The 19225-nt window shown below is 43.7% G+C and overlaps 1 protein-coding gene across 2 annotated transcripts in view; it reads right to left on the bottom strand.

Moving 5' to 3' along the window:
* The window catches only part of LOC110502576 (zinc transporter 6), an 87870-nt gene that overhangs the window by 14283 nt on the left and 54362 nt on the right, over positions 1-19225 (bottom strand). For both annotated transcript variants that reach the window (XM_021580716.3, XM_021580720.3), the window contains 4 exons: positions 12001-12081; positions 10949-10984; positions 10124-10218; positions 2480-2528 (listed from right to left, as the gene is read on the bottom strand). In XM_021580716.3, the coding sequence (XP_021436391.2) occupies positions 2480-2528; positions 10124-10218; positions 10949-10984; positions 12001-12081 (261 nt within the window). The remainder of the gene's footprint in view (positions 1-2479; positions 2529-10123; positions 10219-10948; positions 10985-12000; positions 12082-19225) is intronic.

Here is a 19225-nt window from a genome sequence, read left to right on the forward strand (position 1 = left end):
GTCATATTCCACTTCCTGAGTGGCATAATCCAGACCGGGGCACCAGCAGAGAAAGTAGAGGTGCAAAGTGATCTCAACACTCTGGACTGAAACAAAACCCACTAACATCCATTATTCAGACAAAACAAATGAGGCGATTCATCATTCTGGAAGCTACTATATGAGGGAAGAGGGGTGGAGTTTCATTGTCAAGCCTCTCCCCAGCCCTGCACAGGGTCTCCAGGGGTGAGGGCCAGGAAGTGGCTGACCTGAGAGTATCCATCAGGTCTTAACCCCAGGGCAAGGGCACACAGCACTATACGGAGAAGGTTGAAAAGGAAGATAAGAGTTTCACATCTGACCTCTACAGGCAGGTTTCGCCAGAGGGGGTCATTGTCATCTATTGGAAATGACATGAGACCGGCCCTTGCTGTCCAGATACCTTACAATAATTCCAAGAAGCTCAATCGATTAAGCCAATATGTTTCCCTGAAAAAGCCACTCCCTAACATCTTGCTGAAAAAAATACTACACCCCATGTCATATTTGACATACATTTTGAAATGTTTTAGTCATTTAGCAGATGCTCTTATCCAGAGCGACTTACAGAGTACATTCATCTTAAGACAGCTAAGTGGGACGGACACCCACATATCACATTCATAGTAAGCACATTTTGCCTCAATAAAGTAGCTATCAGCAAAGTCAGCGCTAGTAAAGGGGGGGAGACAAGTGCGAGTGTTAGTTCATGGAATGGGGTGCAAGACGGATGCTGTGGGATTATTTTTTTTTAACTATTTGAAGAAGTAGGGTTTTAGATGTTTTCAGAAGATGGACAGGAACCCTGCTCTCCTGGCTTCAGGGGGAAGCTGGTCCCACCATTGGGATGCCAGGACAGAGAAGAGCTTGGACTGGGCTGTGGGTCTGCCCTCTCGTAGGGTTGGGAGAGCCAAGAGACCAAAGGTGGCGGAATTGAGTGCTTGGGTTGGGGTGTAGGGTTTGAGTATAGCCTGAAGGTAGGAAGGGGTAGTCCCTCTTGCTGTTCCGTAGGAAAGTTGTAGTGGATGCGAGCTTGTAGTGGATGCAGGCTTGTAGTGGATGCGAGCTTCGACTGGAAGGCAGTGGAGTGTGTGGAGAAGTGGGGTGACATGAGAGAGCTTAAACATCAGGCAGGCTGCAGCGTTCTGGATAAGTTGCAGGGGTTTGGTGGCACAAGCGGAGAGCCCAGCCAACAGCGATATGCAGTAGTCCAGACAGGAGATAACAAGTGCCTGGATTTGGACCTGCACCGCTTACTGTGTGAGGTAGGATCGTAATCTACGAATGTTGTAGAGCATGAACCTGCAGGAGTGAGTCACTGCTTTGATGTTTGCAGAGAACAACAGTGTTGTCCAAGGTTCTTTGTACTATGGGAGGGGGACACCGTGGAGTTGTCAACCGTGATGGAGAGGTCTTGAAGCGGGAAGGCATTCTACGGGAGGAAGTGCAGCTCCGTGTTGTTGTGCTCGAGGTGGTGGGCCGACATCCAAGCGGAGAAATATGCCAGGCACGCAGAGATGCGTGTCGCCACCTGGGTGTCAGAACGGGGAAGGAGAAGAGTAGTTGAGTGTCATCCAAATAGAAATGATAGCAGAGACCATCTGAGGATGACAGAGCCAAGTGACATGGTGTATAGAGAGGGCCTAGAACTGAGCCTTGGGGGACACCAATAGTGAGAGCACGTGGTGCAGACACAGATAGTTTCCACGTCACCTGGTAGGAATGGCCTGCCAGGTACGATGCAATCCAAGAGGGTGCAGAGCCTGAGACGCCCAGCCCTGAGAGAGTGAAGAGGAGGATCTGACGGTTTAAGGTGTCGAAGGCAGCGGATAGATGTAGGAGGATGAGAACAGAGGAGAGAGAGTCAGCTTTGGCAGTGCGGAGAGCCTCCGTAACACAGAGAAGAGCAGTCTCGGTTGAGGGACACGTCTTGAAGCCTGACTGGTTAGGGTCAAGAAGATCATTCTGAGAAAGATAGCAAGAGAGTTGGTCAGAGACAGTACGCTCAAGTGTTTTGGAAAGAAAATAAAGAAGGTCTGTAGTTTGACGTCAGGAGTCAAGTGTTTGTTTAGGAAGGGATCGATTCGGGCCATTTTGTAGTCAGGGGATGCAGCCAGTGGTCAGGGATGAGTTGAGGGAAGTGGGAATGTCTCCAGAGATAGTATGGAGAAGGGGATAGGGTTGAGCGGACAGGTTGTCGGGTGACCGGACCTCACTAGTCGCAGGACTTCATCTGGAGAAAAGGGGGAGAAAAGGGTCAAGGCGTAGGGTAGTTTTGTGTGTCTATTTACCCTTTAGCCTCAGTTTGATTGGGACAGACTGCTAATCACATTACACACATACACTGTGGTGCATACATTTCCTGAGGGATGCTTGGGAGGGAAACTGTCCACTTCTGGACTACAGGGGGAAAACAAGGAGGATCAATACAGCAGGATGACTCATTGAAAGAGGATCTTACCTTCGACTCAGGTCTGCGACATGCTCCTGGAGCCAACTGGTGCTGGCAGCTGTTGGGAGGATGGTGGGGAGGGGGGAGAGAGTGAGGGATGGAGGAAAAAAAGAGATAAAAGACAGAAGACAGGGGTCAGAATTACACACATCAACACAGTGAGAGAGCATCACTCTAGCAGCCCTTATCTGCAGTCTGTTCCCATATATCTTCCTCCACAGTGGCCATTGTTGTGGCAGTAACAGGAGCCCGAGTGCCATTTGATCAGCAAGCAGAGTGTGTCCTCAGCTGTCCACCCCACAGGATGGGTTACAATCACAGACGACTGACCAGGGGAGGGCACATATATGATTTTAGAGTATCCCACTGCCATCTGTGACGTTTAAACACAAATGGCTACAGAGCAAACCTCTCAGCTCATATTGGCTAGTTTACTGTGGTTTAGGCAGATAAGTTAGAGAGGCATTGGGAGAGACTACAAAAAAAGCCTTCCCCAAATCCAATTTTCACTCCTCCACATAAGCCTGACCACACTAGGAGTTTTGGGGTGTTTGTGTATGCGTGTTTGCGTGTTTGCTCTCCTTGAACATGTCTCTCCCTGACTCTGAGATGACGGGACACAGAACATCCAAATTTGCAAAGCAAAGCTAAATGTTTGGTCCAGATTCTGTACGACAATATTCTCTGAAAGAGACTCTGGTGTGGCAAAGGGGACAGGACATAGTCTTATGCTCTAATTCATTTGTACTGATAAATCATGTACATACGCAAAAACACAAAACACAAAATGTTAAGAAATTGATAAATTGCAAATGTGCAATCCAAAGCTATTGTTTTTTTCCCCTCCTCTCTGCTGGTGAGTATTGTTCTCTGCTCATACAGGAGTAATAAAAGGCCTAGTACACCAAGTCATTTTTTAAAATAATATTTTTTTCCCAACTGCAGCATCCTCAGCACCCTTAGTTCCCGTGGCTATGATATTCGGTAGGCCTAAGACATGGTAAAAAAAAAAAACTTTTAAATATAGCCTATTATATTCAAATCCAGATGCATCTTATTCGAAAGACATAGCCTATGTGATAGGCAAAAATGTTCCGTCAAACCTTGAAAATATATTTTTTTAAACTAATTTAGGTCGTTTCGCATTTTGTTTACACAACTTAACTAATGTATTTTATAACTCGCAGGCTTGTATTTAGGATTTACGATAGGAAAAAGGCATATCCAAATAGGCCTGTTTTAAGCGACTGTTCATTTGTTTTCATGTGTTAGGCTATAAAGAATGTTATAAATAATAATTTGCTTTATCGGTTTATAGATTTAGGATTTTTACAGTTCGAAACGCAAAAGGCCTTAAGGATAATGGGCCTGTTAGGTTTTTTGCCGAAGCCAATGTTCATTCAAGTGTTATAAAGGATATTATAGGATAAATAATACTTTTTTATCTGATTGTTGTTGACACCTTGACTTTTTCCACATTTTGTTACGTTACAGCCTTATTCTAAAACGGATTAAATTGCCCCCCCCCCCCCCCCATTAATCTACACACAATACCCCATAATTTTTTCCTGAAATATCACATTTACATAAGTATTCAGACCCTTACTCAGTACTTTGTTGAAGCACCTTTGGCAGCGATTACAGCCTAGAGTCTTCTTGGGTATGACACTATCGTACAAGCTTGGCACACCTGTATTTGGGGAGTTTCCCCCAATCTTCGCTGCAGATCTTCTCAAGCGCTGTCAGGATGGATGGGGAGAGTCGCTGCACAGCTATTTTCAGGTCTCTCCAGAGATGTTAGATCGGGTTCAAGTCCGGGCTCTGGCTGGGTCACTCAAGGACATTCAGAGACGTGTCCCGAAGCCACTCCTGCGGTGTCTTGGCTGTGTGCTTAGGGTCATTGTCCTGTTGGAAGATGAACCTTTGCCCCAGTCTGAGGTCCTGAGCACTCTGAAGTAGGTTTTCATCAAGGATCTTTCTGTACTTTGCTCCATTCCGCTTTCCCTTGATCCGGAAAAGTCTTCAAGTCCCTGCTGCTGAAAAGCATCCCCACAGCATGATGCTTCCACCACCATGCTTCACCGTAGGGATGGTGGCAGGTTTCCTCCAGACGTGACGCTTGGCATTCAGGCTTAAGAGTTCAATCTTGGTTACATCAAACCAGAGAATCTTGTTTCTCATGGTCTGAGAGTCACCTCCCTGGCCAAGGCCCTTCTCGCCCATTGCTCAGTTTAGCCGGGCGGCCAGCTCTAGAAAAGGTCTTGACAGTTCAAAACTAAAAATTATGGAGGTCACTGTGTTCACTGACTACATCTCAGCATTCAACACCATAGTGCCCACAAAGCTCATCACTAAGCCAATAACCCTGGGAGTAAACACTTCCCTCTGCAACTGGATCCTGGACTTCCTGACGGGCCGCCCCCAGGTGGTAAGGGTAGACAACAACACATCTGCCAAGCTGATCCTCAACACTTGGGTCCATCCTGTACTCCCTGTTCACCCACGATTGCATGGCCAAACACGACTCCAACACCATCATTAAGTTTGCTGACGACAACAGTGGTAGGCCTGATCACCGACAACGACGAGACAGCTTATAGGGAGGTCAGAGACCTGGCAGTGTGGAGCCAGGACAACAATCTCTCCCTCAATGTGAGCAAGACAAAGGAGCTGATCGTGGACTACAGGAAAAGGAGGGCCGAACACGCCCCCATTAACATCGAAGTGGAGCGGGTCGAGAGCCTCAAGTTCCTTGGTGTCCACATCACCAACAAACTATCATGGTCCAAACACACCAAGACAGTTGTGAAGAGGGCATGACAACACCTTTTCTCCCTCAGGAGACTGAAAAGATTTGTCATAGGTCCCCAAATACTAAAAAATTTCAACAGCTGCACCATTGAGAGCATCCTGACCCGTTGCATCACCGCCTGGTATGGAAACTGCTCGGCATCTGACCGTAAGGCGCTACAGAGGGTAGTAGGTGCGTCCCAGTACATCACTGGGACCAAGCTAGGCACCGCACGGCAAGCGGTACCGGAGCGCCAAGTCTAGGAACAAAAGGCTCCTTAACAACTTCTATTCCCAAGCCATAAGACTACTGAACAATTAATCAAATGGCCACCCGCACTATTTACATGGACTCCCCCCATCCTGTTTTCACACTGATAGTCATATTACACAGTCACTTTACAAATTACCTCGAATAACCTGTACATTGAGTTGGTACCGGTATCCCATGTATATAGCCTTATCGTTGTTATGGAATTTTCTTGTGTTACTTTTTGATTTGATTCCCAATTATTATTATTTTTTACATTAGTTTATTTAGTAAATATTTTCTTAACTCTTTCTTGAACTGCATTGTTGGTTAAGGGCTTGTAAGTAAGCATTTCACGGTAAGGTCTACACCTTCGGCGCATGTGACAAATAACATTTGATTTGTTTCTTGGTGACCTTCAATGCTGCAGGCAATCCCCAGATCTGTGCCTCGACACAACCCTGTCTCGGATCTCTACTGACAATTCATTTGACCTCAAGGCTTGGTTTTTGCTCTGAAATGCACTGTCAACTGTGGGACCTTATATAGACAGGTGTGAGCGCCTTTCCAAATAATGTCCAATCAATTGAATTTACCACAGGTGGACTTGCACCAAGTTATAGAAACATCTCAATGATGATCAATGTAAACAGGATGCACCTGAGCTCAATTTCGAGTCTCATAGCAAATGCTGAAAACTGTTTTCGCTTTGTCATTATAAAGTATTATAGAATACTGTGTGTAGATTGAGGAACATCTTTTTAAAATCCATTTTAGAATAAGGCTGTGACGTAACAAATGTAGATTAAGTCAAGGGGCCTGAATACTTTCCGAATGCACTGTAAATGCAACATTTGTAAGCTATTGAAAATTATATTAAAAAGCGTTGTTGCGGGAGCTTATGCCGATTGCCCACTGAGCAATTCAAGGACATTAATAAACACTGACAATATTAGAAAAATGAGTTTATATTGTTTAATTTGTGAAATAAACATTTACTGCAACTTTTATTGACAGTAGCCTATGTGAAGACCTATATTATTGGCTGTTTGGTTTGCAAGGAAGGATTTTCCAAGGGCACAATTTATTTGCCTACACTTCAACTAAAGCAGAAACGTACCAGGTTTGTTTAAACTTCCTATTTGATAAGTCTATCTTGCAATTGTTTATCTCTCATTATTACTAAACAACTTTCTGAGATGGTTGATCATGAAAGAGTAGGCTATGCCTAGGCCAACAAGTCACATTAAAATCGATTGGAGATTGGGGAGATCAAGGGAAATTAAGATTTTAAACAATAAACCAGAGTGTCTGCTGCAAAAGGCCCATGATAATTTGACATTGGAGAGGATGGAATAAAACATGTTAGGCATTATCTGACGTTTTGCTCTGCTTTGGTGCTCTCTGCTCTTTCTACACTCTACTGAACAAAAATAGAAATGCAACAATTTCAACAGTTTTACTGAGTTACAGTTCACATAAGGAAACCAGTCAACTGAAATAAATTAATTTGGCCCTAATCCATGGATTTCACATGACTGGGCAGGTGCGCAGCCATGGGTGGGCCTATGAGGGCATAGGCCAATCAGAATGAGTTTTTCCCCACAATAGGGCTTTATTACAGACAAAAATACTCAGTTTCATCAGGAGTTGCAGTCAAATTCAAATATGCTAAACCATTGTTTGTGACATCACAATGTCGTCACCATCAGTGATGGCTGTCAAACATTGTTCATACTCCGAGTTGCTTTTAATGTCATAAGGACTTTCCCTCGACCACGGCCATAAATTGGGGGGGGATTTTTTTTTCTTCCAATGACCCCCAAAAGTATGTGGACACCACTTGAAATTAGTGGATTCAGATTTTTTCCGCGTAGCGTAACAATCATCTGTCCTTGGTTGCAACACTCACTACCGAGTTTCAATCTGCCTCTTGAAGCAACGTCAGCACAAGAACTGTTCGTCAGGAGCTTCAGGAAATGGTTTCTATGGCCGAACAGATGCATACAAGCCTATCCCCATGCGCCAAGCGTCTGGAGTGATGAATCATGCTTCACCATTTGGTAATCTGATGGACAAATCTGGGTTGGTGGATGCCAGGAGAACACTACCTGCACCAATGCATAGTGCCAACTGTAAAGTTTGGTGGATGAAGAATAATGGTCTGGGGCTGTCATGGTTCAGGCCCCTTAGTTCCAGTGAAGGGAAATCTTAATGCTACAGCATACAATGACATTCTAGACCATTCTGTGCTTCTTTTTTTAGAGGCAACAGTTTTTTGCTGTTTCAGCATGACAATGCGAGGTCCACACAGAAATGGTTTGTCAAAATCAGTGTGGAAGAACTTGACTGGCCTGCAAAGAGCCCTAACCTCAACCCCATCGAACACCTTTGGGATGAATTGGAACATAAATCGCCCAACATCAGTGCCCGACCTCACTAATGTTCTTGTGGCTGATTGGAAGCAAGTCCCCGCAGCAATGTTCCAACATCTAGTGGAAAGACTTCCCAGAAGAGTGAAGGATATTATAGCAGAAAAAGGAGGACTAACACAATATTAATGCTCATGATTTTGGAATGAGATGTTTGATGAGCAGGTGTCCATATACTTTGGTTATGTAGAGTAGAAATGTGTTATTGATTTGACAGTTGAAAAAGTTCTATAGATGATGCAATCATAAAATACCCCAACCCTAGTATCATGTACCGCTTCTTAAGGATATGAGAATGAGGTGCTTGTGATGGAGACAGGAATAGTCCTAGAAAGTCTGCTTGCTAACCAACAGATAAGTAATCCTCTGTCAAGTTTACTGTCCATAGCCCCATTTCCGTTACAGCATTATAAAGGTGTTTAAGTCTATACATGTTCATTTGAATAATGACTAATCATTATGGATAAAAACAATGACTTATAATCATAATGCAAACCATCTTAGTGTACAAAAACAGTCAGAGTAACACATGAAACCCACCCCCCATTCTGGGGACTTGTGTTGAGTAAAGCCACAGGAAGGGCAATTTTGCTGGGCCTACTCCATGAATGAACCATTTTAGCAGAGTGACTTATTTATGATATGGCAGCCTGTCTGGCTGCCTCAGGGCTCTGCCGTCTGGAACATGCTTATATAATACCATTTTGAACTCACTGTGTGTGCGTGCGCGGTGTGCCTTTAGCCTGACTAATGCACTCCTGGCAATGAGATGTTAAATGAAGTTAGCCTGTTCATTTAGCCTTGTTAATTTGAGTGTGGGGTAAAGTGAATGACCCAGACAAAATGTATCCAATGTACAGCTTCACCACAACTCATCAATCAAACAGCACCATCTAAATGTGCATACTAACATGAAAACCTTCAGTCATTGTGCACTACATCACTGTTACTCAATACAACCTGCTAAGGGCCAAAACACAGGAAGAAGTCCTTCCAAACCAAGGAGAGGATTGGTGGGGAGAGGAACAACCAGAGCCATTCAGAGCTCTTCTCTGTGCCACGTGACTGGGTGACAGACAGGCTGACAGAGAAGACAAGCCGTCCATGATATAAGTCTTGTCTCGAGTCCTAATAATGTTCCTCGAGCAGATTAAGTCATTCCAATGAAAGGCAAAGGAGGAAGGCAAGACAGTCGTAGTGCTCCTAATCGAGCATACTGCTCAATTAAAGCCCTTAATTACATAAGAGCAAAGCTATATAGTCTCTAAGAGGCCATGGATCAAATGGACCACATCTGGACCAATCAAAAACATTGGGCAAATCGGAACTGACACTAATACAGCACAAACCATAGGCGAAGGGGACAAAGACAACGTTTTGCTTGTGTCGTAAACATTGGGCTCAAAACAAACAAACAAAGACAGGAAGGTCAGATTTCTATGCTGACTGAGTGATCTCCAGGTATTGTGTTTTCCTCCCGTCTCCCTCCATTCATTCATTCTGGTTCTCTTCTATGGCCATTCTCATCTCTTTCTCTCGCCTTACTGCATCCCTCCCATCACTCCTAGCAAACTTTTTCTCTGACTACTTGGTTCAATCTTGGGCTAGAGTAGAGACAGTGCAAATGACGTGCCCAGGGCTGTGTGTACACGGTGTATAAAATTAAAAGTCGCATTGGATTTCAGGCAGACAGATTTAGAGGGTCAACTAGTCTGGGGTCTGGATTGTCCAAGAGTCCATAACTGTGTCAATGAGGATTTACAAACAAACAGTGAGCCATGACAGCTTGGGCCCTGCTTAGTGGAGTACTGCAGCCACAGGCATCATGCAGCGCCAGGCCCTCTGCTGGCAGCTCAGGGAATAACAGCCAAACTGCAGCAGGCAGAGCCACATACAGCAGAACCAGGGAAAGTGAGGAGGCACCATGGTACTAGGACTGGCATGTACTACAGCTATAATTGATTATCAATGACCATGTGAAATCCATTACTAACAAAAACAGCCAAAAACCTGATAGTATCCCAGAATGAACCACAATAATGATGCATTATAGTTGGCATAAATTATTATTGACACTAATATTGTCAACCTCTTTTTACACACAGTAAGTTAGTATAGCAGTTTATTATAACCTCAGACATACTAGGCAGTGAGAGGTGAGGAGAGTCAGAGTTGACCTACCTTCTGAGACATAGACAAAGGGCTTGTTCTTCACAGAGAGCAGAGTTAACAGGTTGAAGAACAGTGCTACAAAGGTCCCCACCAACAGACGACCCCTACACACACAGAAGACCATTATCAGTACAACATAGATGCATACTTGTAACACATGTCAAACACAGCACATACTCTCCATGGCTTGTACAGTAGTCTCCGTTGACTTCAATATTATTGCTAAAATTACATTTGGAATACATGACACTTTCACAATGAAGTGAAATAAGTGAATCATAATGGAAAACAAACACATGTAAACGTTTCCAAAACACAACCCTCCACATAAACATCAAAATAGAGGCCGATTTTAATGCTGGATGAATTCAGTTGGTGCTGCAGTGTAAATGGATGTTCTCCACTAGATTAAGTGTTCTGTTACCTAGAACATGTGGCATCTTGCCTGGCTGGCACCTGCTGCCCAGCAGTGATAATAATCTGTTGTTTTAGTGATATTGCCCTGCATTACACCCAACATTACATCTCCAATGTTCCACTGCTTTGAAAAGGTAATCTCGTCAACGAAGACGGGTTTAAATCGGGCGTGTTTTCATCAAACTACTAATCTGTTTCATAATGGCGATCCAGGATGGTGCAGCTGCAGCGAGGGTCAGCAACCTGATTAGCTGAAAATCCCACTGCGTTCAGTTTAGAGGGATGAGAGGAATGGTAGGCTAATTCTATCTGGACCCAGACCCAGCTGTGATGTTTGTTTGGGCTGATGTTCTCCCTGGAGTGTGTGTGTGGAACAGGGGTGCGTGGGCGTGCGTGTTTGGACCGGGGCCTACTTACGTGTGCACCTCCGGCTGCTCCACGAATCTCTCCAGACTGGCAAAATAACAGAAGGGAAGAAAAACTGTCACACAGAAACATGGGGCAATATGGGACAAGTAAATAAACAAACAAAAAATTTAAAAAAAAATAAAAATAAAAAAGGTACCACGTGACCTGACTGGGAAAAACTGTTGCCTGTGCTGATGTGTTAAAGCAGAGTGATATAATAGATGGCCAGGACACGCTGGGAGCTAAATGGCTGATTAAGTCTGATAGTGACACGAGTACCACTCACCGTGACAACAGCCATCAGAAACACCCCTCAAGGCTATACAGAAGTGTTCTTGCATATTTCAACAGGATAAATTCCGACATGTAAACATGACAACAACATCAACCTGACCCTTTTAAGGTGGACGATCAAAACCTGTGTCCAGTATTCATGGAGGCAAGAAGGCATGCAGCCAGTCTATATTTACCATACATTTACCACAAATACACAGTATGTATTCTCTCATCTTGCCCTCCCCTCCCCCTCCGTTTCTCTCTGAATAGCGGGAGCCTTGTTACACACATGCTTGTGCGACGGTGTAACATCATCATCTCTCCCCTCCCCTTCCAGAAATGTGACCTTCAGATAAACCATGTCTTCTATAATGGGTGCTTCAGGCTAAGGTGTGGACATATGCAGGAGCAAACATGACCACAGCTCTGAAATATGTCCTACACTCATCAACACAAACATACATCTTCTCCTCATATAACCCCACTCAGTCTTTCTTTCTCTCTCGCTCTTACGCTCTATGCTATTGGAATTAAGAGCCACACTGCACACACACACACACACACACACACATGGTTGATGTACTAGTTGGCAGTACTCACTCCCCTCCTCACCCCTTCCCTGCCTGAGCCGTGACCGCTGGATAAACCCTGGCTCTGGGCGCTTGGGCCTAGGTGTGGGCACAGGCAGGAGGAGACATTCCCACAGCTGAAATATTCAGAAGCCCCAGTCCCCCACCCCACTCCATCCCCTGTCACAAACAGGGGTAAACCCTGGTTCCACCCACCTCTCCTTCAGGATGAACAGAGCTCCCAGCTGCACCAGCACCGTGGAGGAAAACACAGCTAGGACCTCCAGCCGCTCAAACCTGGAGGAACACACAGTAACACTTTATTTGGATTATCCATCTGTATACGGTCTAAACACTAACTATCTACCAACCGTAGCCTTAACCCTTATCCTACCCCTAAACTGAACTTTTACCCTTATTCTAAACCTAACCCAAGCCATAACCATAACAAGCAATTGCTTATCAACAGATAGTTTGTTAATCGTATGACCATTGGGCCCCGCTCCACGAGGGGGCTAAAGGTGGCACAGCCCCCTCAGTTTAGTTTTATGTCCCTTTATAAAAATAGCAAAAACTTTCAAATGAGTGACAGGTAGGCGCAAAAAAAATCTGCATCTCCTCTGCGCTGTGTCAGCACAATGGACAGGACGTGCCGTGGTGTGTGTAGGGGGGCTACGGAAAGCCACTGGGCGGTTAGGTAGGACTCCATGAAAAAACGCTTCTTATCTCTCATCTCGGTGGCAGGCTAAGTGAATAACGTGAAAACGCCTGTAATATTTGATTTAGATTTATAAGGGCGCGGTCAAGTTAACTATTGAAGCTGCTTCACGCTTAGCTAGCTGTAAAAAGTGTTACTGTTATTAGCCTTAGCCTATTTAGCTAGCTCGAACCAGCTAATCTGGCAAGACGAATATCAGAAATTTGCTTTGCCAAAGTACCCAAACAAAGGAGAAGGAGTGATGAGCAGCAGCATCAAACCACCAAGGCAGCTGCCGAGCTCCAGCTAACTCCTTGTTGAGAGCCTACCCACCCTTCCACAAGCGCAGCCAGGATAATGGCTCCAAAGCCGCCTCCAACTGTCCCTGATGATCTTGGAACAGAGGAGCCAGCCCAGGTTAGCTTAGAATCCTACCCCAGCCGCAGGTTCTATCCAAAAATTTTACTTTATAGCAACTGGTTCATAGGAAGAGTGTGGCTGGAACACTTGGTTACTGCAGATGCTATTATGGTTATCTTGATAGCCTATTGGTTTCAGTTTCTGTAAAATCAACTGTATATAATGGAAGCGTTTCTATGGTAGGGTGGCATTGCTTAATTGATTACGTTGGTCAAATTTGATTCACAGAATTGTATTGTGCCATTTCACAACGTGTTGCTGAACTCATGAGCAAGTGGCATGATTTTCCATGCTTGAAGCGGGCCTGGATAGGCCTATTTATTTGGCAAGACAGCTGTACATGGCTGCTAGGGCTGGGCGATATGGCCAAAATATCATATCACAATATTTTTCACATTATTGACGGTATGATGGTTTTGAATGTTTTTGAATAATACAAGTTCTAAATATGCTTTGGTATTTATTAGGATCCACATTGCAAAATCATCAGCTACTCTTCATGGGGTCCACATGAAACATAGTACCGGACATTATTAGTTAAGGACTGAAATACATACATTTAAAACTTCACACAGCCTACATATCAATACATACAGTCGTGGCCAAAAGTTTTGAGAATGACACAAATATACATTTTCAAGTCTGCTGTATGGCGGCAATTTGCATATACTCCAGAATGTTATGAAGAGTGATCAGAGGAATTGCAAAGTCCCTCTTTGCCATGCAAATTAACTGAATCCCCCAAAAAACATTTCCACTGCATTTCAGCCCTGCCACAAAAGGACCAGCTGACATCATGTCAGTGATTCTCTCGTTAACACAGGTGTGAGTGTTGACGAGGACAAGGCTGGAGATCATTCTGTCATGCTGATTGAGTTCAAACAACAGCCTGGAAGCTTCAAAATGAGGGTGGTGCTTGGAATTATTGTTCTTCCTCTGTCAACCACGGTTACCTGCAAGGAAACACGTGCCGTCATCATTGCTTTGCACAAAAAGGGCTTCACAGGGAAGGATATTGCTGCCAGTAAGATTGCACCTAAATCAACCATTTATCGAATCATCAAGAACTTCAAGGAGAGCGGTTCAATTGTTGTGAAGAAGGCTTCAGGGCGCCCAAGAAAGTCCAACAAGCGCCAGGACCTTCTAATAAAGTTGATTCAGCTGCGGGATCGCAGCACCACCAGTACAGAGCTTGCTCAGGAATGGCAGCAGGCAGGTGTGAGTGCATCTGCACACACAGTGAGGCGAAGACTTTTGGAGGATGGCCTGGTGTCAAGAAGGGCAGCAAAGAAGCCCCTTCTCTCCAGGAAAAACATCAGGGACAGACTGATATTCTGCAAAAGGTACAAGGATTGGACTGCTGAGGACTGGGGTAAAGTCATTTTCTCTGATGAATCCCCTTTACGATTGTTTGGGGCATCCGGAAAAAAGCTTGTCCAGAGAAGACAAGGTGAGCACTACCATCAGTCCTGTGTCATGCCAACAGTAAATCATCCTGAGACCATTCATGTGTGGGGTTGCATCTCAGCCAAAGGAGTGGGCTCCCTCACAATTTTGCCTAAGAACACAGCCATGAATAAAGAATGGTACCAACACATTCTCTAAGAGCAACTTCTCCCAACCATCCAGGAACAGTAACGAACAATGCCTTTTCCAGTATGATGGAGCACCTTGCCATAAGGCAAAAGTGATAACTAAGTGGCTCGGGGAACAAAAAATCCATATTTTGGGTCCATGGTCAGGAAACTCCCCAGGCCTTAATCCCATTGAGAACTTGTGGTCAATCCTCAAGAGGCGGGTGGACAAACAAAAACCCACAAATTCTGACTAACTCCAAGCACTGATTATGCAAGAATAGGCTGCCATCAGTCGGGATGTTGCCCAGAAGTTAATTGACAGCATGCCAGGGCGGATTGCAGAGGTCTTGAAAAAGAAGGGTCAACACTGCAAATATTCACTCTTTGCATCAACTTCATGTAATTGTCAATAAAAGCCTTTGACACGTATGAAATGCTTGTAATTATACTTCAGTATTCCATAGTAACATCTGACAAAAATATCCAAAGACACTGAAGCAGCAAACTTTGTGAAAATGTATATTTGTGTCATTCTCAAAACCTTTGGCCACGACTGTACACACAATATCTAGGTCTAATACATAGTATAGTGCAAATTACAATATGTCACACTTCCGGAATGTATCCGTGCTGCTGTGCTATTTGTTGCTACTTGGTTACCTGCCAAATGTTTTATTTTTTACTTTTAATAACAGTTTAATCAAAACTCTGCATTTAACACATTAACCAACATCTTAGTTTTTGCTCGCTGAACTTTTTCACCCCGGACGCTTTATCTGGACATGGTTCTATAGAACATCCACAAGCCAAAAAAAGCAAAGTAATAACATTAACGCTATGCCATCTAATTGCAGACGCTGTACTCATAATATGCAGGAGAACTACTGCCTTATGGTGAGGATAGCCGATTTGCAAGCCCAGCTTCAGATGCAATCGTTAGGCAAAGGAAATTTAAGAGTAGGAAAGGAAGAAACAACGTCTGTGCCACCAGTAAGTACAGATAGTAGTATACACCCCCCCCCCCCCCCCGCACAATCCACGCAGTCTGACAATTTTCTCAATGCTTCTGGAAAGAAATGCTGTCGGCATGCTCAACCGGAGTCGCTCATTTAGCCAATAGAAACTTTAAACCGGTTCTCCCCATTAAGCAACGAGTTAGTCAGAGGCCTTCTCAGGTCTCCCCTCCACCGGTTACGGGGTCTGAGTCGCCAAAGCTTCCCACCATTGGCTGTGGCAAATTAAAAACCCTAGGTCATTGACGACTCCAATACCCATAATATTAGACATAAAAACAAACATTCAGCGATCATGGGGGCAGGGCTACCAACAAAGTCCAAAACTGGCGAGTGTAGATTGTATAGGGATAGTTATCCACGTCGGCACCAACAATGTTAGGATGAAACAGTCAGAGATCACCAAGCGCAACATAGCTTCAGCTTGTAAACTAGCTAGAAAGATGTGCCGGCATTGAGTAATTGTTTCTGCCCTACAGAAGAGTCTCACAACTCAATCGCTGGTTGAAAACTGTTTTCTGCCCCTCTCAAAAGATTGAATTTGTAGATAATTGTCCCTTTTTCTGGGACTCACCCACAAACAGGACCAAGCATGACATGCTGAGGAGTGACAGACTCCATCCTAGCTGGAGGGGTGCTTTCATCTTAACTATCAACATAGACAGGGCTCTAAATCCTCTAGCTCCACAATGAGATAACTGGCAGGCTAGCTAACAACCTGCAGCCTTAGTGGAGTTTGCCACTAGCACAGTCAGTGTAGTCAGCTCAGTTATCCCCATTAAAACAGCGTCTGTGTGACTTGATCTTGGTTGGGCAAAAGTAAACACGGCGGTGTTTGCCTTAGCAATCGCACTGGAATAAAGACCTCCTCCATTCCTGTCATTATTGAAAGAAATTCTCATATCGCATCTCAAAATAGGGCTCATTAATGTTAGATCCTTCACTTCCAAGGCAGTCATAGTCAATCAACTAATCACTGATCATAACCTTGATGTGATTGGCCTGAAACATGGCTCAAGCATGCTGAGGCCTCTCCTCCTGGTTACACTAGTGACCATATTCCCCATGCATCCTGCAATGGCGGAGGTGTTGCTAACATTTCCAACAACAAAATTTACCAACCCAAAAAATAACTGTCTTTTGAGCTTCTAGTCATGAAATCTATGCAGCCTTCTCAATCACATTTTATAGTCACCGTTTACAGGCCTTCTGGGCCATATACAGCGGTCCTCACTGATTTCCCGAATATTTCTATTGGTCCTTGTAGTCAAGGCTGATAATTTTTGGTGACTTCAATATCCACATGGAAAAGTCCACAGACCCACGCCAAAAGGCTTTCGCAGCCATCAGACTCAGTGGATTTTGTCTAACATGTCTCCGGACCTACGCATTGTGACATACATACTCTGGATCTAGTTTTGTCCAGAGGAATACATATTTTGGATACATTTTTTTTATCCTCATAATCCTAGACTATCGGACCACCATCGTATTACGTTTGCAATCACAAAAAATAATCTGCTCAGACCCCAACCAAAGATTATCAACAGCCATGCTATAAATTCTCAGACAACCCAAAGATTCCTAGATGCCCTTCCAGACTCCCTCCACCTACCCAAGGACGTCGGAGCAATCTGTTAACCAACTAACTGAGGATCTAAATTTAACCTTGCATAATACTGAAGATGCAGTCACACCTTTAAAAACAAAAAACATTTGTCATAAGAAATTAGCTCCATGGTATACGGAAAATACCAAAGCCCTGAAGCAATCTTCCAGAACATTTTTACGGAAATGGCACTGTCTAGGGAAAGACAGTACTGTGCAATACCGAAGCGCCCTCACTGCTGTTCAACCAGTTTATTTTTCCAACTTAATTAAGGAGAATAAGAACAACCCAACATTTATTTTTGATACTGTAGCAAAGCTAACTAAAAAGCAGCATTCCCCAAGAGAAGATGGCTTTCACTTCAGCAGTGATGAATTCATTCACTTCTTCAATGAAAAGATCATGATCGTTAGAAAGCAAATTACGGACTCCTCTTTGAATCTGCATATATATGCAAAGCTCAGTTATCCTGAGTCTACACAGAACTGCCAGGACCTAGGATTAATGGAGACACTCAAGTTTTTTTAATCATGCATCTCGACACATTCACGAAAATAGTCATGGCCTCTAAACCTTCTAGATGCTTACCAAACCCTATTCCAACTAAACAACTGAAAGAGCTCCTTCCTGTGCTTGGTGCTCCTATGTTGAACATAATAAATGTCTCCATAACCTCTGGAAACCAAACTCACTAATAAAGCCTCTCTTGAAAAAGCCAAACCTTGACCCGGATAATGTAAAAAACTATTGGCCTATATTAGAGGTTGACCGAATATGATTTTTCAACGCCAATACCGATTATTGAAGGACCAAAAAAAGTCGATGCCGATTACATCGGCCGATTTTTTAAAATGTATTTGTAATAATGACAATTACAACAATACTGAATGAACACTTTTATTTTAACTTAATATAATACATCAATCAAATCAATTTAGCCTCAAATAAATAATGAAACATGTTCAATTTGGTTTAAATAATGCAAAAACAAAGTGTTGGAGAAGAAAGTAAAAGTGCAATATGTGCCATGTAAGAAAGCTAACGTTTAAGTTCCTTGCTCAGAACATGAGAACATATGAAAGCTGGTGGTTCCTTTTAACATGAGTCTTCAATATTCCCAGGTAAGAAGTTTTAGGTTGTAGTTATTATAGGACTATTTCTCTCTATACCATTTGTATTTCATTAACCTGTGACTATAGAATGTCCTTATAGGCACTTTAGTATTGCCAGTGTAACAGTATTGCTTCCGTCCCTCTCCTCGCTCCTACCTGGTCTCGAACCAGGAACACATCGACAACAGCCACCCTAGAAGCAGCGTTCCCATGCAGAGCAAGGGGAACAACCACTCCAAGTCTCAGAGCGAGTGACGTTTGAAACGCTATTAGCGCGCACCCCGTTAACTAGCTAGCCATTTCCCATCGGTTACACAAGCCTAATCTCGGGAGTTGATAGGCTTGTCATAAACAGCGCAATGCTTGAAGCACAGCGACAAGCTGCTGGCAAAATGCACGAAAGTGCTGTTTGAATGAATGCTTACGAGCCTGCTGGTGCCTACCACCGCTCAGTCAGACTGGTCTATCAAATCATAGACTTAATTATAACATAATAACACAGAAATACGAGCCTTAGGTCATTAATATGGTAGAATCTGGAAACTATCATTTCGAAAAACAAAACATTTAGTCTTTCAGTGAAATACGGAACCGTATTGGTGGCACCCATGGTGGCATCCATAAGTCTATATATTCCAGTTACATTGCACAACCTTCAATGTTATGTCATAATTATGTAAAATTCTGGCAAATTAGGCGGGCCAAACTGTTGCACATACACTGACTGCGTGCAATGAACGCCAGAGAAGTGACAATTTCACCTGATTAATATTGCCTGCTAACCTGGATTTCTTTTAGCTAAATTTGCAGGTTTAAAAATAAATAGTTGTGTATTGATTTTAAGTACGGCATTGATGTTTATTGTTAGGTACACATTGGAACAACGACAGTCTTTTCACGAATACGCACCGCATTGATTATATGCCATGCAGAACATGCTAGATAAACTAGTAATATCATCAACCATGTGTAGTTAACTAGTGATTATGATTGATTGATTGTTTTTTTATAAG

This window comes from Oncorhynchus mykiss, chromosome 23 (genome assembly GCF_057628025.1).
Source record: "Oncorhynchus mykiss isolate SJ-2025 chromosome 23, ASM5762802v1, whole genome shotgun sequence".
In the NCBI taxonomy this organism is placed as follows: Eukaryota; Metazoa; Chordata; class Actinopteri; order Salmoniformes; family Salmonidae; genus Oncorhynchus; species Oncorhynchus mykiss.